Below are 24,563 nucleotides of genomic sequence, written 5' to 3'. Positions count from 1 at the left end.
TAGTTTGTGATGTTAAACACTAACATTAAACAAAACTATATTTAAATTTATATCCATTAAATTTAGACTGAAATTCTGTGTTGGTAGAAATCCTGGGAAAGTGGCCGAGTTCTATCGAGACAAGACTTCCAGGTAGAAAGAGACACTACATCTAAGAAAGCCCACGCGCGGTACCTCCGTATTTACTACACAGTGATGGTCCACAGCATCAAGGTCGGCCACTAAGGATTGTTGTCTCTACAATTTACAGGAGAGCTCACTGGAAAACCACAGGTCACCAGAGCTACTAGCTGCACACATCCCACCAGGGAACAGTGAGGTGAAAAAGAAAGACTTTGCCAATGTCATTAGAGCAAATCCCAACTCTTGCAATGTCCCATCAGGTCCCTCATACGCTGTGCAGGCTCGGTTCTCAAAACAGCCGGGTGCTGAACAGCCCCCCAAAACCCTCCCCGTAGCCCAGGAGTTGAAGTACCACGGTAATACATTTAAGCATCCCTACCAAAAGCTGAACCTGCAGGTGCAAAACCTTTCCCAGGCAGTCAGCGGGCACGCCGACCTCCCCCGCAGAAGCTGTGATCCTGTAAATAGTTCTCTTCTTACCCTCAGCTCTGTTCTGTGGTTACAGGGAACGAGGAGCCGCTACGAACCTCTCGGTAACGCTACCTGACTGACAAACGAGCTCCCAGGGAGACCCGCTCGAGCCTTCCCCCGGCGGGTCTCACCTCACCGGGTGCCGTTACGGCGACATGGCAGCCCGATAAGGCACGTTTGGAACGTGGAGCCCGTGCCAAGAAACACCGTTTGTCCCTCGGGAAGATGCGTTCACCGTCTGATACCCTGCACGCCGTTACGGCGAGGCCCGGGGGTTTCTCAAAGGGGCCTTGTCATGGGAGGAATACCGAGACCCGCGAAGCCACAACGGAGCCGCCATTTGCCAGGTGCGTCCCGGCGGAGGAGCGCGCTGCGGGGTGAGCCCCCGGGGCGGGGGGACACGACGCGGGGGCGGGGGGGGGACACGAACAAGCACCACAGGGACGGGGTTCCCCCTTCCCGCCGGGGGCGGGCACCCCTCCGCGGCAGGCGGCAACCGTCCTTTCTGCGAACCGCGCACCGCAACGACGAAGAGGCCGCGGCGGCAGCCGGGCCCTGATCGGCCCATAACGCTTCCCGCCCCCCGCCGCGGTGGCGGCGGCCGTGCCGCTCCCTGCCCCCTTCAGGGCGAGGCTGGCGCGGGGACACGCGGCCACGTGACGAGAAACCACCATGGCGCGAGGGGGCGTGTGCGTAAAGCGAGCGGGAAGGGGGGGGGGAAAGCGCCCTGCCGCGCGAGGGTTGAGCCGGCACGAGCGTCACGTGACGGCGGCAGCGCCCCCCCCGTCTCCACCTCCCCCCCTCACGTGACCCGGTTTGTTGTTGTTGCTGCCTCCGCGGGGCGGGTGCCCGCGTGGGCGGTGGCGCGGTCACGTGGCGGGTTTAAATCGCTCCCTGGGGGTGGGGGAGGGGGCTGTGGCGGAGGCGCTGCTGCGCGCTGCGCCGGGCGGGAGGGAGGGAGGGGGGCGGCGGCGGTTGCTACTCCAAGATGGCGGACGAGGAGACTCCGCTCCTCCGTCCGTGCGACGGCGGCCCCGGCGGCGCGGCCGAGAGCGCCGAGCCCGCTCCGAAGCGCCAGCGCCTGGACTCGGAAGACGGCGGCTGCGGGCGGGGCGCGGCGCCCGCCCAACGCCCGGAGCGGGGCTCGGGGCCGCCGCCGCCCGCCGCCGCTGTGGCGGCGGAGCTGCCGGGTGAGGCGGCGGCCGTGACCGCCGATGGCGGCGGCCGGGCGGCGGCGCAGGAGGAGGAGGAGGAGGACGAGGAAGCGGCGGCGGCGGCGGTCTGGAGCGGCGCGGACAATAGGGCCGGGCTGCGGGGCCTGCCCCGGGCGGAGCCGCAGCCGCGGCAGCGGGGCCGGGGGGAGGGGGCGGAGGCGGCGCCCGGCGAAGAGGCGGCGGAGGCGGCGGCCATTGGCTGCGGGCGGGCGCAGCGTTCAAACGGGGCGGCCGAGGCGCCGGCCCCGCATCCCGGTGAGGACCCCATCCCTCCCTTCCTCCGCTCGGCCCGGCGAGGACGGGCCGCGGGCCGCCCCCTCGCAGCCGGGAGGAGGCGGGCCCGGCCGCGGCGGGCTCCCTCCTTCCCCGCGCGGGCTCTCTCCCCGCGGGCGCCTCGCCGCGGCAGCCGCCCGGGGCTCTCCCGCCCAGCCATACCGGGTGGGTGACGGGGAGGCCGGGCGCTCACCTTGCCGGGGCCCGGGGGCCAGCGCCGGCCCGGGGCGGAGGGGGGGTGGGGTGGTGGTGGACCGTGCGGGGGCGACCAGCGAGCGCACGCCGTGCTCCTTTCATCGCCTCATCCACCGTAGGTTGGACGCAAGCTCGAGCGAGCAGCTGCGTCCCTTTTTTCTAAACCTAATCGATTCTAATTCTGATGGGTCCTTGTCAAAGCCGGGTGTTTCTTGTGCTGGGCTTCGTGGAAGGAGATCGACTCGGCTCTCATCTCTGAAAACACTTATTTTGCTGTGTTGCTGGCAACAAGTTATTAAAAATGAAAAATGATAAGCCCCGTTTCCTTTTCACAATTTCCGCCGTGATAGTCATTTTATTTCTGTTTCTTGGAAACTTCTACAGAAAGCACAGGAGCGGCAGTCTTGAACCATTCTTTAAATGACTTCAAGTTAGAGTCACGGTTAAGATTTCAGTGACTGCAGCACAAAACTAAGCTATAATCTTCTAAAAAGCTTCTTTGCGGATCGTGTTCGAAGCATACTGTTTGGGCAGTATCGGTATGAAAGTACCTTGCATTGCATTATTGAAAGAGATAGCTTTTGAGGGGTTTTGTTGTTGTTGTTCATCTTGGTTTTTAAGGTTGTGCTTCGGAAAGACTTCTTAAAAGGTATAAGATACTGCGTTCTGCCAGTACAGTCTTTCCATTTTATCCTGGAATGCAGTTAAAGATGCTGTTTACCTTTAACTCCATAGTAAAAAAATCTACAGAAAATTTCTGCCTGTGCAAAAGCAATCCAAAAGGGAACAGAGCTGTATGACAAGCTTGGAACAGCCTTGGTATTCAAAAACTTCATTGGAACAGCGCAAGAGTAAAGCTAATGAGCTCTTATCATGCCTCACGTGAAGTCTTTTTGCTCCAGTTACTCAAATCCTCAGGCATGTTTTGCTGTGGATTGCTTAGTTCTGGCAAGCATTCCCTTTAGTCCTTTGAGGAATCCAATGAATTCACAGGGAGTGTTACAGTTTAAACTGGTACTTTAGCCTCCTTGTGTCTGTCACAGTGTTGCTTAAATACAATACAATGTGACCTGTATATGATGAGTCTTTAGCAACATAAGCTTTGATTCTTTATACAGTAGACATAAAGGTCATTTTAGTAAAACTGGCACTTCACACTTACTGATGTGTACTAATCAACTTTTTTCTTCTTCCTAATGCTTTTTGGATAATGTGTTCACTGACTTCATGCATAATGAGATGGAAGTGAAATGCTGTAAATATGTAGATTAGTAATAAGAAATAGTAATGTCAGTGAGCACCTGTGGTCTCAGAAGAACAAGACAGCAAGTACCAGAAGCAAATTTCTGTCCTCTACCTCTTTCCATTCTAATCAGAATAAAATATTTATGCCAACAAGGGAAAGAACAGGACAACACAATCTCTGAATAAAAAAATGATGGTGTTTTGTGGTGTTCTTTATTTAAGAGTAAAGTGAAGTAACAGCTAAAATATTGTAGGGGTTTATTCAAGTAGAGATTGAAAACTATTATAGTGATTCTTTGCTTTAGAGAGCATGACTGAAACTTGCTCTCCTTTGTTTGTAGTCTTAGATTTTTCAACAAATTAAGCTACAGTTGCTGTGGCTATTTCTAATAAGGCCAATAAAAAAAAGTTTAGTCTAAATTCTAATAAGTTGTTCAGGTTAAAATTTAGATTTCCCCTTAAATGTTAGCTTAGTAATGCGTGCTGTAAGACAAGTATCTCGTTCTTCTTTGGACTCCTTCATCTAGATACGTGATGAAGTTAGATTGAGTTTCTCTGGCTTAAGGCCATGAGCTGAGCTGCAGTAACGATGTGGTACTCTAAGCCAAACCCAACTGCAGGGTAAAATGGATGAGAAACTTGGTTAAGGTGGTTCAAGGTAGCACATTTTCTGTCATAACTGAAATATCATACAAGTGTGTATGTGGTCACCTATTGCAGCTCAGCTGCAAGATAACAACCCGACAAAATTCTGTAACTTAGTTGTATTCAAATGTGTATTTATTTCTTTTAAAACGCTATGCTCTTGAAACCTAGTCAAAGATTGGTCTATTAATGGTGACACATTTTCGTTTTAGCCAATTTCTCAGTGAGCTGAATGAAGTGAGAATTGTAAGAGAAAGGAATTTTTAGTTGTGCTTTTAAAGCATTTGGATTTTTTTTAAGATACAAAATCCTTAATGCCCAGCACTTTATAGAATGAAAATTTCACTAAGGTCAACATCCAGCCCACTGAAGCCCAGTATTAAGGTAGCAAATCCTGCAGTAACTCTACTGAAGGCTTGAAAGCATATCTGTAAACTCAAAAAAAGTAGAAGTTTTCTGCGTCTAAGTGACAAAACTGCCTATTTCTAATTCATTGCAATCAAATTTAAAAGCATACAATTTTAGGTTTTATCATATATTTAAATATACATCTGTGCCATTTGGCTAATTGTAACCCGTCATTGTTGTGCTGTCTTGCAGATAACTTCCTTTTTAGTGATGAAATCATAGCCAATGGTTTTCACTCCTGTGATAGTGATGAAGATGACAGAGCCTCACATGCAAGTTCTAGTGATTGGACCCCAAGACCACGTATAGGTAGAAGCCTATATAATATTCTCAGATGCTGTCTGCCTTTGAACAGTTACTTAATTCTTCCCGGTCTTCAAGTGATTTCTTCTGTTGCAAAAAAATTGGCAGTTGCTGCTTTTGAGCAGCTTAGAGTTGTTGACTGTATTCTGTATGTTATTTAAGGAGTTTAAAAATGAACCTCTTTACACTTGCTCTATTTTGATTCAAATTGTCAATGTCTTTTTTGTATAGAAATCCTGCCATGATCCATATTAAAAACATACACATAGACTCGCTAAATTGAACAGATTTATGGCATATTTCTAGCCTATTGACTTAGTATTAGTTTTTTAAGGAACAAGAAGATGATTCTTGTACAATTTTAGCCAATCTGTAGGGCTCACTGTCCTGAGTGTTATATCAGTTTGGGAATTATTAGTCTGCATATATATTGCATATTAGCAACAGATAAGTTAAGCAAGACAGTTAGGAAAGTTCTTGTCTCGCACAGAGGCAAGGTAACTGCTAAGGTCACTGGTGATTTGTGTGGGACAGTGGCTTCCAGGGTGCAGTGGGGCTGGGACTTGAGGTCTTTTACACAGGTGTGATAATACCACAGCATTCATTTTGCCAGTATTGATAAGAATAGCAGCAAGAAAACACATTATGATAACACAATATTCCACTTAAAATCTGCCCATATGTTGTCTTTGCTGATCCCTCGTTATAGGATCACTGTTGGTGCCTTTTGGGTAAATATGTATAACAGTTGTTTTCTTTATATCTATTGTAGCTAGCCTTAGTGATAGCTATTTGGGTCCTCTTAGTTTAGTTTCTTAAGATTTACCTGTTTTTCTTCTACAGCTCTAATCTCGAGTCTTTCTGGAAAGATTGATTTGATGGCTTTAGGAGGTCATGTCTGAAATCATTATTGTTAGACGACTAAAAGAACAACAAAAATCCGTGGATTGGTGGGCTCTATTTGTCTCTTTAGAGTGATGTTTTATAATATGACTAGAAAGTATATGTATGTTTGTTGTCTTCAACTTATTACTGTAAATACCTTACAAAATGTTGGAAAAATACAACTTAAGCCATAAAATGGAGATACATTACGAAAAATAATAATAAATAAGTAAAAACTCTAGCTATACTATCACCTCAGGATTTAGACTAAAACATACAGGGGTTTTGATGAACGAAGCATTAAATTGGATTAATAAAATTGTAGTAGGAAGCATTAACAAATGGGATGATGATGGTAATCATCTGAAATACTTGACTCAGTTTTAAATATTTATATTTTTTTTATTTTCTTAGGTCCCTACACTTTTGTTCAGCAGCATCTCATGTTAGGTACAGATCCACGGACAATTCTGAAAGACCTGCTACCCGAAACAATCCCTCCACCTGAACTGGATGATATGACACTGTGGCAAATAGTTATAAACATTCTTTCAGAACCACCAAAAAGAAAAAAACGAAAAGATATTAATACTATTGATGATGCTGTGAAACTTTTACAAGAATGCAAAAAAATAATGGTCTTGACTGGAGCTGGGGTACGTATTGCTGCAATGACAGTGAGAGAATATGTAGACAGTTGGTTAAATACTTATCCACTGCTTTACAGCATGCAGGTGATGTGACCTTCGCAGCGTTCATAATCAAATAATTGTGCTAGATGGCAAGAGGAGGCACAGCTTTCCGCTAGAACGATGCACACTGCAAGACTGGAGCTTAAGTTGGAAATTACAAGATCTCTCTTCTTATAAGAAAATATTCTTAAACATTTAAACTCTTATACAGTTGCTTCCATGCAAAATAGTTATGGAATAAGATCACACCTACCTGTTTCAGAACATTTTCTATTCTAGTAATTTTTTTATTTGAAACAAAGGTAATGACTTTTTACACAAAATGTCAGTGGATCTCTTAAAATACCTGATGGAGCTAGAGGGACTAGAAGAATAGGACTCAAAAAGAAAAAAAAAAAAAAAAAGAAAAGAGTTGGGGAGGGTTATAAGGAGCGTTTGATTAGATTTCAGTAGACTGAATTTTACTTTTAACATGTGCCACTCTTATGATGGTAATAAGATTACTCACTGTTTTACTAAAGAACGTATTTAAACTGTTGTACATTTGCAGCTTTGTATCTATGTACCAGATCATGAAAAGTCGATCATTTTTTGCTTCTGTTGTTCATACACAGAGGGCGTGACACCATTCAGAAAAGATGAGTGATTCAAATCAGCTTGTCAGAAAAGTGCTGCTACTTCTATTACCGAATCTTGCTCTTTCAATGATTGCTATCATTCACCTGTTTCTCCTCCTCTTCCCACAGTATTTTCGGGTAGTCTGAGACAATAAATTTTAGTCTTTATTGACTACTACAATGCTTTGATAAACAATGTTTGTTTATCAATGTTTGTTTATCAAAAGGGGTTTATTCATCAAAAGTAAGAATCTATTCTGTTACTGTGTTAACATGTTAAAAAAAACAAAACCAAAAAAACCCAACCACCTTGTCCAAGGCTAAGTTCGCAGATCAATGAACACTTACTAATCAAATTTAATGCAACAGTATTTTAAATTTTTGTTCACTTCTCACAAAACTTCCAGTAGTAAACGTAAGGCCTCATGTCCTGTTACTGCCTGTACAGATTGTACTAAAGGATTTTTTTGTCCAGTTGTCAAACTTTGTTTCTGTGCTGTTTCTCCTGCTTGTGATTTGGGAATTGTTGCATTGGTCCACAAAAAAAAAAAAAAAAAAAAAAAAAAAAAAAAAAAAAAAAAAAAAAAAAAGGGGGGGAAAAAAGAAAAAAGAAGAAAAATAAATACAGAGAACCCAGACTGGTTTTGTTCTTAATGTCTCTGAGCACTGTGAGCATACAGAAGTGTCGTTTCCCAAATAGTTTGTATCATAGCAACTCTATAGCCAAATATGTAGTTTCGCTTATTTCAGATTGCAAAAATATATTTCAGGTGTCTGTGTCTTGTGGAATACCTGACTTTAGATCAAGAGATGGCATCTATGCACGCCTTGCTGTAGACTTCCCAGACCTTCCAGATCCTCAAGCAATGTTTGATATAGAATACTTCAGAAAGGATCCCAGGCCATTTTTTAAGTTTGCAAAGGTATGGTTTTCCAACAGTTCTTATCTTGGTCAGTAAAGACAGATAACAGTATTAAAATGCATAAATCAGATATAAAACTATTCTGTTAACAAAATGGTATCTTTGTCTTTTTTTATATAAACAAGATAGAAAAATATGTTAATATATTGAATTTACTTTAGTGAGAGACCTCATTCAGTAGCATAATAACTCTCTCCTTGGGCACGTCTTCGCAATGTATCAATTCTATATCCTCAATGTTACTTCAGTCATTGTATGCAACCACATCTTAGCCTTATTAGAAATATTTAGCAACATTCTCTTTTTTTTTTAAGCTCATTTTTACTGTTCCTGTTATAAGTTCATTATATATACAACCATTCTAGACAGTGTCTCCAATTTCAGAGGGGATAAATAAAAACTTGTAGTTATTTGATCAAACCTCAGTAATCTTAGCTGCTGTTACTTTCTCCAAAAAATGAAAGAATATGAGAAACTTTTGGCCAGCACATGAGGAATGTGGAAAACTACATTTGAATTTGATATGCTGTGGCGTGCTCTTCAATGTCATATAATACATTCACATTTTATCACTGTATTTACAGTAAAGAGGACTAAAGCAGTTTCATGCACTAATAAGTTTGTTCTTGTTTCAGGTTTTGATATAGCTGTCATAAGGATCTGTACATCTTAGAGAATTAAAGCCCTTTTGCAGGGACTGTGTTCATTTAAAAGGGAGAATACAGCAGTTTTTGGAAAGTTGTTAGTGTTATTAAACAGTTTAAAAAGCAGGGAGTACATATCTGAGACATGAAGGAATTGCAGAAGCTGTAGACATATGTACAGACAAAAAAATAATTGCATTTAGTCTGGAATTTCCTCAGGACAAAAAAAAAAAAAATCAAAACAAAAATGTTATAAGAATTACTACAGGACCAGTAAGGACTTGTGAAAATCAATCACTACGAGTTGTGCTCACTTTTTCTTCCCTTCACTTACAATTTATACAACTGCTCTATTGTGTTATAAAGATTGGAAAAGAAAAATCAATGCATTCTTCAGCTGCTTGGATTTCTCTGAAAGCCTCCTGTCCAGATACTAACGTATTTTGATGCTCATTAGTATACTCAGTTCCTTGTTTTTTTAATATTTAAAAAAAAGCAAAGCAAAACAAACAAAAAAACCTAACAACATCCCCCCCCCCCCCCCAAAAAAAACCAACAAAAAACCCAAACCCCCGAAGAACCCAAATCTCATGGCAAACAAAAAAAACCCCAACTTACTTGAAGCCTGTCTGTACACAGGTTTTACCAGAATAGTCCAAATCCAGTTTGGTTGATACTTTTTTACTAAAATAATTTCTCTTCCTTCTCCTTTTCTGTCTGTCAGCTCAGTTAGAATATTGATTTCTTATTCTATGAAATCTTAAGTTCCTTTAATTCTAGGGGCAAAGAACAGTCAAATAAATTTGCAGAGCTCAGTGGCAGAATGTGTCTTGCTTCTTCAGACTAAGATATATAAGCTGTTAGGACTACAAGAATATCTGATTCTAATTGTGTAATAGCCTAGTCATAATCTAGATAATAGCACTATGAGCAATCGGCGATCATTGCTGCAGTTACTCCAAAGACCCACGTAGCTTCAGAATTATGAGTAACTTGAAATATTTTTGGGAAAAACGAATGCTTTCAAAAAGTCTTTTTTGTTTGTTAATAGGCTATATGGCAGCTGAAGGCAGAGCTGTCACAAAGATTAATTTAACAGTTCACTGTTGTGCTAGAACTTTTGGTTCAGCTTTAAGCATTTACTGGTAAAGGTAGGCAGCAGCCTCCTTCTTGCTAACTTTCTTTTGGTCAGTGACTCTTCCGTTTTTTCTGTAAAAAAGCCTCGCTTTCCCAGGTGAGCCTCCAGCCTAGTTGCTGTTCAGTGGTGAGAGAGTGACTGGAGAGCAGAGGGTCTGGAATTCAAGTTCCTCCCCTAAATAATTGCTCCTGAGCAACAGAGTGGTGGTGCCACTGCTGAAGTCCTCCTAGTCGCACAGCAATCAGAGGTACCACCTGGGGTGGTCAACTCTAGACAGAGGTTTCTAGTGTGAAGCTTTCAGCTGGGTGCCCACATTTAATTTTTCCTTTTGACAGGCTCCTTGTTCACTGTGAGCAAACATCAAATCATTCTACAAACGTGCCTATGTTCTTTTCCATATGCTCTTTGGATATACCTACCTCCTCTACCTTGATCTAATGGAAGGGCTAAGCATCTGTCGGGCACAGTGGAATTGCTCTGCTAAGCCATATGGTTTTAACTTGATGACTACTGTAACTGGCTAACTTGGCAAAGCTGCTCTGAGTGTCCCCTGTCTTCCACTTTATATCCAATGCCATTCTGCTTTCTGGGCTTGTAGGAATAGCTGCTAATAATGCTGAGGAGTAAAAACTACTTATCCCAAACCAAAAGACCAGAATCCAAATTCCTCATTAAACTTTTTTCGGACTGCAGTTAAACCGTATATGTTTCTAATAACAAATATTGAGGTTACTTGACACTTACAAAGGAAGAAAAGCTTTCCTATTTCATAATTTTCAAAACCAAAAAAGATCTAAACCTTGCTTTTATGCTGTGTTAAGAACAAAATACCAGCTTGCATGGAGCAATTCATCCTGACATGATCAGAAGCTCAGCTGTTGAAAGAAGAGTCGGATCTGAGAGAAATGGAAAAATGCAAAGGGAGCGACAACATTAACTGCTGACATAATCATTACTGATAATATTTAGCTCTGTGTGAATTGCTGCAGTTGGAATAAAGATATTGTGTATCCATTTACACTTTCTAATGTACTTTTGAATTCCCTAGGAAATCTACCCAGGACAATTCCAGCCATCTCTCTGTCACAAGTTCATAGCTTTGATGGATAAAGAAGGAAAACTACTTCGCAACTATACTCAGAACATAGACACATTGGAACAGGTTGCAGGAATTCAAAGGATAATACAGTGTCATGGTTAGTGCTTTTAGTTTCACTTTTCTTGTTCTATGTATAGGAATGATTTTTACTGGTGCATGTGACAAGGTAATTGCTATTGGAATTAATATTTTTTTTTCTTGAATTGGTTATCTCTTGGCAACAAGTATTCTGCTTTTAAAACGTTGAAATTTTTTTTAGGTAGCTTAAGTATTTAAATCAGAAGTGTTTCAAGAGGAAATACTTCTTTCAGAAATTATGCTTGATAAATGGTGGTGTTTGTGTATCAGTGAAGATTCACACCCTGTTTGCGCAAGCTTAGACCTTAACTTTTAAAATGTATTTGATGCTTCTTTGTATAGGTCTCTCTCACTGTCTGTCAATGAAATAGAGTTTGGCTGCTACCTGATTCTTTATTTACGCTATATTCCATTGAAATCTTAAAATATCCTGACACTTCAGTGACTTTATCTTGTGTGCAAAATATGGTGGATTAATCACCAGTTCAGTTCAACTGAAGATCATCTTGTTACACCTTCAGTGTCATATGCATTCTGCAATTATGATACCAAATTAAGTGGAATCTCTTAATTAGTTGCTCAATACGCTTTCCATTTCCAAGGACTTGCAAAGGTCAAGCTAAAAGTCCAAGGATTCATTTTTAAGGAAAGGACACAGAAAGTTAGTTCTTAAAATGCACATTTGGATCCTTTAGTAGACTTCTAGCAAATAAATTGTTTAAAAGCAGCGTTGGCATGTTTGTAAGACCTGTCTGTATAATTCCACCTTTTCCAGGGACCAAACTCTCTTGGTTTCCTTCTCTACAAAGCTTAGCTCAGTACCAAATTCATCAATTTTCTTTTTTCAGACAGAGCAAACATGGTGGTCTGTCGTGGTGACCAAACAGCACACAGTAGAATCCTCCCTGTCAAATAACCCAAATCTAGTGCTAGTTTCCATTTGTACTTAGTGTGTTGTGTATTTTCTCCTGGTTGTCATTCCATATGAGGTATTTACCATGAAATTCTTACATGGTTGTGTTCTTGCACACCACTGCTGCGCTCAAGCTTCCCATTTTTTCAGTTGCACACTACAGTAATTAGATTTCAGACCATGTCCTGTATAAGTTGATTTTAAATTTAAAAGATTCTTTAAAAACACACTATGGACTTCTGAGACTTTGAGATTTTGAGGCCTTCAAAAATTAGCAAAGGTTGTTTTGAGCACATCGAGCTTTATCTGACATATGGTTATGCTGCTCTTCAACAAATGCTAGTTGACTAATGGTAGTGGCTAAAGAGAAACTGAAACTCTGTTACGTAAGGGTTCATACTGCTGTATATATTCTATCTTTTTTGCCTAGCTGTGGCAATGGCAAGTTAATCATGAGTGTGCCAAATGAGAAGGACCCTTGTAATGATTTGGGGAGTTTGTGTATGAACATTGGAACCCATTTCACACTGCAGACCTACAGTAAAGTTGCTACTATGAAAACTGCTGTACCCTAGATGCATTTTCTGAATTTAAAAGGGCTATTGCATTCAACCAACATGTCTGGAATTAGATCATATTCCTTGCTATTGCTGTAGCTGAATGATCAGAGGCAGTGGCCTGCTGGCTACATGACTCGTGCGTGGGGCAGCATAACTTCTTGATCAAGTCCTTCTGACAGTGAAAAATAACACACATAATAGACTTGCAAGTAGGTAGCAACAGATGCCTCAGACAGGGTTAGGTCTGCTAGCCTGACAGACATGTCCCTAACACACTGTATAAAGGCCTAAATTATTACTATAAACAAATTATAATGAGCAAATAACTGTCATACTTCCCGTAGTCTTTGGAATCCCTCAAGTTCTGGGAATTGCAATGCTGAGCAAACGTTTCAGAAGCTGTGCGCTTTCCACGCCAGCTGTGATTAGCAGACCTGAACTGCCAGTTGTTCATAAATTATCTGCTCCAAGTTGTTATGTGCTTTTGCTGTCTTTGTCTTACCCAGATACAATATCCTCAAAGCATATTTTGATGTTGCACTTAGCCCCAGATTCCCTTCATTTAGCAGTGTAAGTGTTGGTTGGCTGCTGTGTGTAGGTTACGAGCAGAAAACATCTTTCGTTTGGGTGGCTTAAAATAATAGTCCAGATAAAGTTTTGGTACCAGTGGTTTTTAGCTGTTCCTAGCTTCTGCAAAGCTTTCAACATCCTAATGGTTACCTTTCTAAAAGTTTCCTTTTGAAGGGAGACTTTTGTACCTCCCTATACATTACTCAGTCACAGGGCTTTCTTACTGCCCCCATATCACCATTAGAAATTGGAGAGTTCCAGACTTTTGCTGTATGAGTGACACACTGCAGTGCAGGGTCAATTTTTTTTTTAACCCCTTGTTTCATGGTTAGGAGAAAATCTGTCAATTTTTCTACTTTTCTTCAGCATTCTGTCAACTTGTAGCATTATTCTTTCCACAGATAAAAGGCCCTGTAGGCTTACCTCTCCTGGACACGTACGCACCAAAAGGCCGCTCTAGTTTGCCCCAGTGACTCCACACTGTGTATTTTCATGTGTGTTAGCCACCTGATAAGCTTTCCCTGTAGACAGATAGAGACATGAATGTTCTACCAGATACTTGGGCATCACCTTCAGCTGCTTCAGAAACAGGCCGGTTAGAGCTACCAAGTGGCTGGATGGAGCAATGAACTTAACATGGTCTTGCCAAATAATAAACACAGTAGCTAAGCTGGATGCCAAGTTCAGAGCAGTATTTCAATTTGAACAATATAGCTGTAACTTCTCACTTCTGCTGAAAGGAACACTGCTGCTATTTAGTTGCCTATAGTGAAGTCTTTATTAATGCATTTTCTTAGTTATTTTGCCCTACGGTTTCTTGAGTTCATGTGGGTTCATGTTCTGCTGCTGCTGTTTGCAGAGCTGTCAGCACTACTGTTAGTTGTGTACAGAGGAGAAGGGAAGGTTCTCTTCTCCCCTCCTTGTATATGCTTGCACGAGTTGGGGGAATGAAAGGACACAATATAATTTGTGTTGACATGCATGTGGCATATCACTTTTCCTAAAACAAGATGTCTGCTGACTAACATCTAGAAGAACTACTTTTAGTAGTACAAGTATCTTCTCTTAATTTTACATTACTTTTTAATGACCAATTTTTATAGCACTGTAACATAACAGCCTTTGTGTCAAAACAGCTTGGGCAAAAAGACCATATCTGAATGACTGAAAAATCCTTATTTCTACCATACGGGTTTTTCCCCTCAGGTTCCTTTGCAACAGCTTCCTGCCTGATCTGTAAATACAAAGTTGATTGTGAAGTTGTTCGAGGAGATATTTTCAATCAGGTAAAAAATTTATTTCAACTCACTGCAGCTTTCTAATAAGTAACTCTCTCTCTCTCTCTCCCCCCCCCCCCCTCAAAAAATCAACCACAAACCCAAAACACCACACTTGGATTGCTTAAAAGATCTGCTTTTAAAAGGCTACATATCTTTGCATGTGTCATAAAAGTGCCTATCTGTATTTTAGCATTTCCTCTAGTATCTAAAAGTATACTCAAATACCATACTGCAAAAATTAGTTAATGGGAAAAAGCAGAACAAAACCATAAAAGTCCATTTTTAGTGGCACCTCCGAGAAAAGCAGAGGTTAAAATGGTAAGTAGAAAGTTGGATTTATACCTGTTATATGTTAATCTGAACTCACAGTCACACTGAGAAAGCTTCCTTAACCATTTATAACATCAGTTGCTCTTCGAGCATTTACCTATGTTAAAAATATGTTTAAACAGTAGATGATGCATGGAGCAATTGCTAACTACAGAGCAGCCCCCGCAAGGAAGAGGATCAAATGAGATGTCAGACATTGCTTTCTAGGACTTCTGAACTATTCCATATTCCGAACTCCCTACATCTGGCTGTGAAGTGCCCCAGGGCCAAGGCAGGAGTTAGTGCTGCTCTGTCAGAGCAGGTGAACTTTTGGCTTGGCAAGACCCTCTTTGCTCTTCTTCCCCTTCTTTTGAAGGAACAGAGATGATGATTCTCTGATCAAAAATACCTTGTTTATACAAACTGAAGGGACTCTCTTCTGCAGGCTCATGGTTTTTTGGTAAATGCTTGGAGTCCACAGTTTCAACTTTAGATGAGAAGCATGGAAGGGATGTAAATCTTTCAGGTAGTATATTTGACATGGAACTCGATGAAAGCCTTTCAGAAGAGATGTTTGAGTTAAAGCTGTAAGAAATGTGAATCTTGTAAGCCTGAAGCTTTGTAACACTGAAATACTGGATGTGAAATCTGGTTTACTTTGCTATTAAGAATATTATTTTTGAGAACTTTTTATCTTACAGATGTTTGCTGCTCCTTTACCTTCAAAGCCAGCTGGTTGGAGTTTAGGTTTTCTTTGTTCTAAACAACCTTCCTAAGCATGTTGTAATTTTCTGGTTGATTGTTAGTGGTTGGGTCTCCTTTTCCTAGCACCACTTTAATCATTGTATGTTCATATGCTGAACCAAACTTCTGCCCCAATGGCCCGTCCCTGCTGGTGGTCAGTAATGGAAGCATGGGGAAGTGAAGAGAAGCTGCCTGTAGCAATACTTATGTGTAATGAGAACAAAGAGGGTTCTTACTCCCGAGATGAGACTGAAGAACCATTTTTACACTCAATCTCTCAGCCCTAATCTTACAGTACTGTTGCCAGGTATATCTTTCCAGGGCAGGCCCTAGCTGTAATACTGAATTATTTTCATAATGCACAATAAATATGGTTATTGCCAAATATAATTGCACACAACAAGAAATAAAGCTATTGACAGAAAATAGATCCTTCCTCCTTTATGCCTGAAAAAAAAATTGTTCTATTTGCCATCGTTATCTTTATTCCGTAGCCTGCATTTCCCAAACCGGTACCATGCAGTTTCTTTTTCTTTTGGCTCTCTAGAATATAGAATTTGGTTCCTTAGATACCAGAAGAAACCTTTTCTATACTTAGGAAGCAAAACACTGTCCATTTCAACAGCCTTGTTTCCTAACAAGTCCTCCTTCACAAAAATGGGTTTGGCACCTGGCTCCCAATAGATAGTCCGGTTTCTAGTTTCTGCTACCCTCCACTACTTGGAAGTTCAGTTATACGTGGCCCCAGGTCCTTAGCTGTCCCTAAAAATACTACCTTTCCTTTGCTCTGGTCCATCCCCTGATGGTTGTAAGTGCTTCACAAAGTGAGTCTAGCTAGCATCTTTCTGCCAGGATTTCCTTTCAACATATTATAGACTGAGGATTGTTTGAGATCACCTGCTTAGAAAACTAGCCATTTCTTGTTGCTGCTCTTCGTTCTTTTACCACTTGCAAGATAACGCGCTTGTTCCCTGTAGCGTGATCCTTTCTCTTGGTTGCTGTACACAGCCATCCTTCTGGATGAGAAGCAGCAGCAGTTATAAATCATACAAAGAACTTCTGAGTAAAGCAATTGTCAGTCATTTCCAAAAATATCACTTTTACTTTGCTTTTGACTATTTTAGGCAGTTTCAAGATATAGTGAAAGGGTCTCAGATTTAGGAAGAAAAGGCCCAAGAAATGGAAAACATGCACCAGTTCTTGGATATTCTTAAGCCAATGTAATCTTTACTAATCTCATTGATGTTATCTGTATATCAAAAATGAGAAATCCCATTTCTCTTTCGTTAGACGAATACATCAGCAGAGGTGGTGGGGTTTTGGGGGAGTGCTGCTTCTGGAGGGAAAGAGGACCCTAGGCAATTGAGTGGCCAATTATCTAGCTTTAACTTCTTGGTATCAATTTCAGCTCTTGGAATAGATCTTCCCCCTTACTGACGACCTTTCTGAGGATTAGCAGAGAAGCTGGTGAGTAGTGTAGTGTTGAAACGCATTTATGGGCCCATTACAGTGACTCAAATGATTTGATAGGGACATCAGTTGCTCTACAGAGATCCGCTAAGTCACAAGTCATTGGACTTCCTGTGAGAAATGATGGAAACAGAATTAATATTACTTGGTCTCTTTAAACCAAAAGTTAGAGGTCTTCATTTCATCTTCCTCCTAATACAGAGCAAATTATTTTCCCTCCTTAAGCTTCCAACTGAAAGGGCAAAAGCATCACTAACATCAATGGAAGAGACAGCGGGGTAAAAAGTTTCAGAAAGGTTTAAGCTGTTTGTGTGTTATGAGCTCTCTTTCTAATATGTAAAGATCTGAGGAAAAAGTTCAAGATTCATTCTACCCATCTGTTCCTTTTTGGGGAATTCTTTAGTTGGTTTCCCTTGAGTGTGGGGTTACTCGATGCTCTTTGGCTTGGGTATGTGGTGAAGCTTTCCTCCATACCAACTCCTAGTTCTTGTGCCATATTGCTTCTTACGCATCCCTCCCACAAGGTTTTCTTCAAAGAAGGATTGGATTCTTTGTTCAAAGACTTAAATTTTTGGGAAAGGTCCTTTGACACTAGAGGAAGGCCTTTTACTTGTGACGTTTTCTCATTTGAAAAGCATTGTCTTCTGTCCTACTGCAGGCATCCATAAACTAGTTCTTTGATTTAAACTTTCTAAGTTCTGTATTATTTTTTCGGTATATGTTCTCTGTACAAGAGGGAGTTGTTATGCATTTAAATGTCAGTTTTCATATATTTTCCTATTACAGTAGGTAATATACATCTCTTTACACCTTTACATAGGACTAATTTGCTTGTGATGACTGGTAGAGGATTGCAGCTACATTTAGCTCCTTAGATTTATTCTGGGGTATCCTATTTTAACGTTACAGCTGAGAAGACTTGAACTACTTGAAAGAAAAATTGCTCAGTAGTAATTGAAGTATTGTCTGTACATATATCCCTCACCTTCTTGCTTTTCTTCTCTCTGAAAAAGTCTTAAGATAGGAAAGTGTTGAAAGAGGTCCCAAAGGTCAGAAAATCCTCCAATTTCAGGAGGAAAGGGAGTCTACTTCTTTACAAATGTAGCTCTTGTCCACATTTTTAGCGAATGAGGATTCTGCTCTGTTTTTGGAGGAATTGGAAAAGTTTAAAATGGAGACCAAACAAAAGTTCTTTCCTATGTTCTTGTCCCGTATGCTTTTTGCCAGCCACCTGCTACAGTGCCGTGTTGTTTTATGAGTATAACACACGTATCCTCTTGGAGGAACAGAGAAAGTAGAGAGGTAAAGCTCTGCAATTTATTCTTTGAGTAGGAAGGGGGTTATATCAGATCCTATAATGGAAACTGACAGTGAAATCTAAGTTTTTGCTCCAATTAAACCAAGAAAAATATATTCCTATCAAATAGGAGGTAGTTACTCATTGGTGCTGAGCTTGACTTCTGGACTTGGGCTTAGTTGTCAGGTAAGAACTGTGGTGTAGATCTGCGTGGTTTCTCCCTTTTGACTCCCTCTTTATTCCTGGTGTAGTTTTATTTCTGTGTGCAGTTGCTGCAGGCTAGAGTAAGAAATGTACTTGTCTGTGTAGCCACAGAAAAAAGAAATGAGGAAATACCACTGAAACTTCCCCGTCTTTTGCCAAAATAAATCACTGTGAATTGCTAAAATCTGATGTTTTCAAGGGCGCAGCCTTGAATTGTAGTAATGGAAGCTGTTCTACTGCAGGTTGTACCTAGATGTCCCAGATGTCCACCTGATGAACCGCTCGCTATCATGAAGCCAGACATAGTGTTCTTTGGAGAGAACTTACCTGAGCAGTTCCATCGCGCCATGAAGTACGACAAAAATGAAGTGGATCTCCTTATTGTCATTGGGTCTTCACTGAAAGTAAGACCAGTAGCATTGATTCCAAGTAAGTGACTATCTCTGGTAATATTTTCTTCCAAAAATTTGGATCAGTGAAATTCTCAGTTAAGAGCTCTAAGAAATGCTTTTGGCTTGCTTCAGTGAAGAAACTAGATTAAGCATCTAGTTTTCTAAGATGAAAACTGATTGCCTGTGTAAAGCTGAAATGCAAAATAGAGGAAGTAAGAAATTGTAAGTGCTTTTTCTACACTCCAGGCAGATCTCAAGATAATGAAATGATAATCTGAAAAACTACTCTCCTAAAACTTGAATGACTTTGTTCTGAGATTCAATTCATTTCTCTCTCTGCTTTGCAATATGCTTTCAGAGTTACTTGCAAGATTTAGAAAGGAATCATCTTTAAAAAGATAAATGTAGTATCAAAAAATCGGATCAAGTACATCAGGTGTCTTGAGTTGTAGCTTATTTTAAAGTCAGTACTTAATGATACACAGTAGGCATTATATAGTGTGTCACTATTTGGATCCTTAGCTTTTAAAAGTGATATGGAAAAACATCTCTGCTAATATACATTATAGAAAAATGCCCTTCAGAAAGGCTGACAAAACACCATGACAGGTGATTTATTTGCCTACTGAATGCAAGACTTACTGGTACTAAAAAAATTCTCTTCACGTGTAAGCCCAAGGAGGCCACGCGCTTAGCACCTGCTATTAACTGGGAACAGTACTGCATCCATGGCCCTTGTAGCAACATCCTCTTTGCTATATGAGAGGCAGAGCTTAGTGTTTGGGCTGATGGGAAATGCATAAGGACTGGAAAGTGAGGATCCACTACACAAACCATTGCTCTTTCTGTGCCCTAGAACTGGGTTTCATTAGTTGGTTATCTGAGGAATCGATGCTAGGTTACCAAACTGGTGGGTTTTGGAAGCCTAAATGTCAGAAATGAGTTGAGCAACCCTGTACGGTGTAGGTTGTACATGGAAATATTTTGACCTAATGAAGGGGATGTCATTTACCAGCAGTATGTTCTTCATGAGCACTTAAGTACATAAAATGAATGCACAAAATCAACGTAATTCTTCTAAGAGATTATAGTACTAATTTTAGTAATCTTTTTACACTTGACCAAACATTGCTGTAGTCAATATTTCTGTGCATGTGTTTCTCAGTGATTGAGATTCCACTTTTTACTGGAAAAAAACAGGGGGAAAAGTCCAGACAGGCTACCAGTGAAGGTATGAAGAGAAGTCTGAGGAGTCAAGCTTTCTAAGTAGATCTCTGCTGAAAATAAAACTGAAGTGACTAGCTTTAAATTCTTTTTTCTATATATAGGTTCCATCCCCCACGAAGTGCCTCAGATCTTAATTAATAGGGAGCCTTTGCCTCATCTACACTTTGACGTGGAGCTTCTTGGAGACTGTGATGTTATTATTAATGAATTATGTCAAAGGCTAGGTAGCGAATATACAAAACTTTGCTACAACTCGGTAAAACTTTCAGAAATAACAGAAAAGCCTCCACGAACGCACAAGGAGCTTGAAATGCACTCTTCCGAGCTACCGCCTACCCCCTTAAACATTTCAGAAGGCTCTAGTTCACCAGAAAGAATGACTCCACCAGATACTTCAGTGGTGTCTTCAGAACACCCAGCTGAATGTAAGGTAGAAAACTGTGATCCTGCCTCAGAAACTAAAGGGACCTGCGCAGAGGAAAAGCTTCAGGACACACAGACATCGTCAGAAAACCCTGAAAATCCTACTAGTGAACTAATGAACTCTGAAACAATGAAGGAAAATGGATCTAACAACGGAGAAAACAAAGAAAAAAATGAGATATTGAGGAAGTGCTGGGTAAACAGATCTGCAAAAGAACAGATTAGCAAAAGGCTGGATGGTAAGCGTTAACTCATCCCAGTATTTTCCATTTTTTGGCCGAGATGTTTATTCTAGACCTATTTGAAGCAATACATAAGTTACCCTTGAGGGAATCAGTGGGTTTTGCTGGTTATTTTTGTTCAGACAAGCCTCTACATAACTCATCACTGTATCGTTTATTTCTTTTAGAGAAGCCGATAGGAAATTTTTTTGTAATTCATAATAGGTTTTATAACCAGCAATTACATACTCCCTAAAAAGATCAAAGTTTAGGAGCTTCAAGGTAGGTACCAAAAAATAAATCAGTTTCTAACATTTTCAAATGCATTTTCAGGAAAATTAATTTGATCCTCAGGTGTTAGGAAGCTGGTCGCACTAGGTCATAATTTGGCATGGCAGTAGAACTGAAAGATGAAGTCATGGTAGGAGTTGAAAAGCAAATCTCACAGCTGGAGCCAGGCATGTTTGGAAGGAAACTTTTAAGACTTTCCAAGGAAGCCTTCCAGTATGCAGTCTCTTAACTGATGTAAGGAGTTCTCACACTAGAAAATCATTGTGGATGAAGAACCAGGTATTAAATTGCAGCTTTCCAAAGCAAAGGCTGTTTTTCAACTTTGTCAAATACTCTGTGCAGTGGGTTCCATTTCTGCTACAAGTAATGGAAATCTAGCTGTGAGTACCCGTACCAATGGAAAAAAAAGCTGCTAGAGATTAAAGTTTAAATGCTCTTTTGTGTCAAAGGGAGGGGCGAGAAGGAATGCCGAGTGAAGCATTTGTTTTGTGCTTCATAATAAATACACATACATTGAAATAAGTGCATTTCTAATGTAATCTGTCAGTTAAGTTTCACTGTTGAAAATACACATATGCAGGTGCCTTCTAACCAGAAGTCTGCAAGATCTTGTATGAATCATTTATTTTAGCCTTTTATTGACTTTTGGAATTCTGTTTCAGGTACTCAGTATCTATTTTTACCACCAAATCGCTATATTTTCCACGGTGCTGAGGTATACTCAGATTCTGAAGATGATATCATATCATCTAGTTCTTGCGGGAGTAGTAGTAGCGAAAGCGGCTCATGTCGTAGTCAGAGCTTAGATGTGGAGGATGAGAGTGAGATTGAAGAGTTTTACAATGGCATAGAGGATGAGGATGCTCCTGAAAGGGAAGAGGAACCTGGATTCGGGGAAGACGGAGTTGAACAAGATGAATCGGCAGCTGATGAATCAGCTTATACAAACGAAGCTGCAGGGACTGATCATCCGAGCAACAAGCTGTAAAGTGATCACTGACTGGTTACAGGAACTTTCCACCAGCATTAGGAGCTTTGGCATGTCAGAATGAATGTTTACGTCTGAATTTAGAGCAACAAAAACATAAGGATGTAGTGTTTATAAATAACTAAAACAGATTTTCATGCTTAGTTTTTTACCTTTTTCAATAAAATTCTATTACTGCGCACTCAACACTAACTCATCTTTTTTTTTTTAAGGTACTAGGAATATCTAAACAATTGTCACTATGTTCACTTTTAAGTTCATCTGTCTGATCAGGCATCCATGTATATAATACATATTTTTGCTTAATGAATTTCAGCTTATATTATTTTTAAACAGTTTTGAAAAAGCCATTGGAATGTTAAACTAATATAAAGGGAACAGCTAATTTAGACCAAAGAATGGTATTTTCACACCTCTTGCTTTGTAACAGTTTGGTTTATTTAAAACCTTCTTATGCTTCTGCTAAACCTTTCATTCTCACCTAGTCTGTCATTAAACACTGGCATTTTCCAAGACCTACTGTGGCAGCTAATTTTTTGCTTTAACAGTTACTTTGTATGTTTGAGACATACTTAAATGTGAGTAGGTAGTTAAATGGAAACAAGACAGCGAGCACTTGAGAAATCCTATGGTTTTTAGGCTGATCAAGAAGCGCTGTGAAAACGCTTGGGTTACCGAGTTTCATACTTCCTGTGGATATGAAGCGATGTTGACATTGGCTCCTTTGCAATTACAGTACCAGCATTTTAAACAAAATGGATCCCCCACGGTAGAAGTTTTTCACTTTGCATACAGAAGTCAAACATAGCGCAGCTTGCATTAAAAATAGCATTTGATAAATTGCCAGGGCTCTAACGTGGAAGCTAGGCTGAGTTCAGAATAGTTTTTCTACCGGCACGCGAGAAGGCGCAAAAAGATGAGCTCTTCCTTTATACTTATCGATGCAACAAAACCAGGAGCAACTAACTCAAATACCGAGAGCCTCTGCTTACACTGCTGCGTGGATAAAACACAAATTCATAACCTAACCAGGCAGCACGCTGTTCTGAGGTCACATCTCGGGTTGGGAAAATAATCTTCCACCTGCTAGCTCCACCTTGCATATTAAAAGCAAAGCAGCTACTCAAATTATTACATCGTAGATTCAAGTGCTAGGCTGCCTTAAAACTGGACGTTGCAACTTTTCAAGTGCAGATTGTTTCCAAGCCTTTAGAACTATTTTGTAAAATTGCACAGTGCAGTAGTAAGTGAAACAGCATTTTTCTATAAACCACTTTTTCAACATTGGCCCAAATGAACTACGATGTAGATTATTCATATACTTTGCTTTAATATTTATTACATTTTGGAAGATGTATAGTTGCTGTTCTTTGAACATAAGACACATCAGTTAATAAATATTTAAGAACAGCCTCCTGTATTCATCAGAAAATGTTGGCATGTTGTCTCATTGTCCAAGTTTAATACAGCTCTTATTTGGCTACACTAAAGAATGCAATATGTTTAGTTTTCACTTGCATGTCACAATGTATTAGTTTGTGCTATAGGAAATATTTTAAATTGAAATACTTTGTTTTAAATTATTTTTACAGTGAGGATTGTTTTCTGCTCTTTTATATTGTATATAGTGTCTTTTATGTAATCTACTGGCATATGTTTTGTAGAAGACTGTTTAAAATGACTGGCTATCTTCCTGCAACTTTTGAAATACAAAACCAGTGTTTTATACTCGTACACTCTGTTCTAAAGTCTATTAAAATTGTCATTTGATTTCTGGTTTCTCTTAATTTCTAGGTAGATCTTAAAAACTTAACAAAAGATGCCCTATAAAGTCAAGGTATACCCTAGCTAATGTGAGGCATTATATAGTAAATTGCTTTTTTTCCATCTGCCCCCAAAAGCCTGACTGAAGGAAGGTACTCTGCGCTGTCGTTGGTAAAACGGCCTCCAAAACCACAATGCAGTGTTGTCCTTCAGAAAACTACTTCTCTCCTTTCAAACCCTACGTTAACTTTGGATGTATTTGCTGAACAAGAGTGTTTATTTCTGCTGGTGTTCCGGTACGTTGCAGCTCTGCCGCCCTTTCTCTACCCAGCCCAAAGCTTCCTCGATGTCTGGTGCTCGCTGCTTCCACCCCAACCCTGCACAGCCACGTCCAGGAGAACCCTCCTGTAAGGAACCTGCACCACGAAGGAGCTCGGGGCACGTTTTGCCGTCACATACACAAGTATTTCACTTGCGTTTCGTCTTCACGCAGGCAATGCCGACGGGTAAAGCCCCAGTTTCCCTTTGAGCGGTGGTCTCCCCGCTGCAGAGGGGGCTGGCCGGGGCAGTCTCGGGTTTGTCCCGCGGCTTCCCGGGGGGCTACGGCTGCAGACCCTGCAAAGCTCCACTCATGTTGGCCCTCAGGGGCCAGGGCCCGGTTTCAGTGGTTTGCACTATGTAACGCCTTACTATTTTGACGATTCCGCTGTACTTCTGAACCACCATCCCTCAAATATAAATTACATTTGTATTAGGAAAAAAAAAAAAAGTTTATAAAACTCACACACAAGACATGAAATAAAGTATTAAAAATATTAAGAATTTTTTACAGAGATGTTTCCCTATCAATTGCTTATTACTCTGAAAGGATCTGAAAACATTTTTCCTGTAGAATAAAACAGCTGCACCTTTTTCTACATCTAGATGAAGAAGTTCTGCTTTTTGTTCTTTTTTGTT

General features: G+C 40.7%; 1 protein-coding gene across 4 annotated transcripts; it reads left to right on the top strand.

Moving 5' to 3' along the window:
* Positions 1–874: 874 nt before the first annotated feature.
* SIRT1 (sirtuin 1) lies at positions 875–23,612 on the top strand. 4 transcript variants are annotated; one of them, XM_030029708.2, is made up of 9 exons: positions 875–941; positions 4,767–4,883; positions 6,177–6,418; positions 7,842–7,994; positions 10,825–10,972; positions 14,203–14,282; positions 18,543–18,729; positions 20,021–20,581; positions 21,517–23,612. In XM_030029708.2, the coding sequence occupies exons 1-9, from the start codon at positions 890–892 to the stop codon at positions 21,840–21,842; spliced, it is 1,866 nt and encodes a 621-aa protein (XP_029885568.1). In that variant the 5' UTR covers positions 875–889; the 3' UTR covers positions 21,843–23,612. The 4 variants fall into 4 exon arrangements, with proteins under 4 accessions (XP_029885568.1, XP_029885567.1, XP_040983047.1 ...); XM_030029707.2 differs by lacking the exon at positions 875–941 and adding an exon at positions 1,545–2,063; XM_041127113.1 differs by lacking the exon at positions 875–941 and adding an exon at positions 2,348–2,815.
* The last annotated feature ends 951 nt before the right edge of the window (positions 23,613–24,563 follow it).

The sequence above is a fragment of the Aquila chrysaetos genome, chromosome 11 (genome assembly GCF_900496995.4).
Source record: "Aquila chrysaetos chrysaetos chromosome 11, bAquChr1.4, whole genome shotgun sequence".
Lineage (NCBI taxonomy): Eukaryota > Metazoa > Chordata > Aves > Accipitriformes > Accipitridae > Aquila > Aquila chrysaetos.
The sequence above is the reverse complement of the archived record's forward strand: the minus strand, read 5'-3'. Positions and strand labels throughout refer to the sequence as shown.

Excerpts from the sequence above, each read along its gene's own strand:
- SIRT1 (XM_030029707.2), top strand. The coding sequence starts at position 1,583 with ATGGCGGACGAGGAGACTCCGCTCCTCCGTCCGTGCGACGGCGGCCCC. Across the intron at positions 4,884-6,176 it reads GACCCCAAGACCACGTATAG|GTCCCTACACTTTTGTTCAG; the intron begins GTAGAAGCCTAT and ends TTATTTTCTTAG. Across the intron at positions 20,582-21,516 it reads GATTAGCAAAAGGCTGGATG|GTACTCAGTATCTATTTTTA; the intron begins GTAAGCGTTAAC and ends ATTCTGTTTCAG.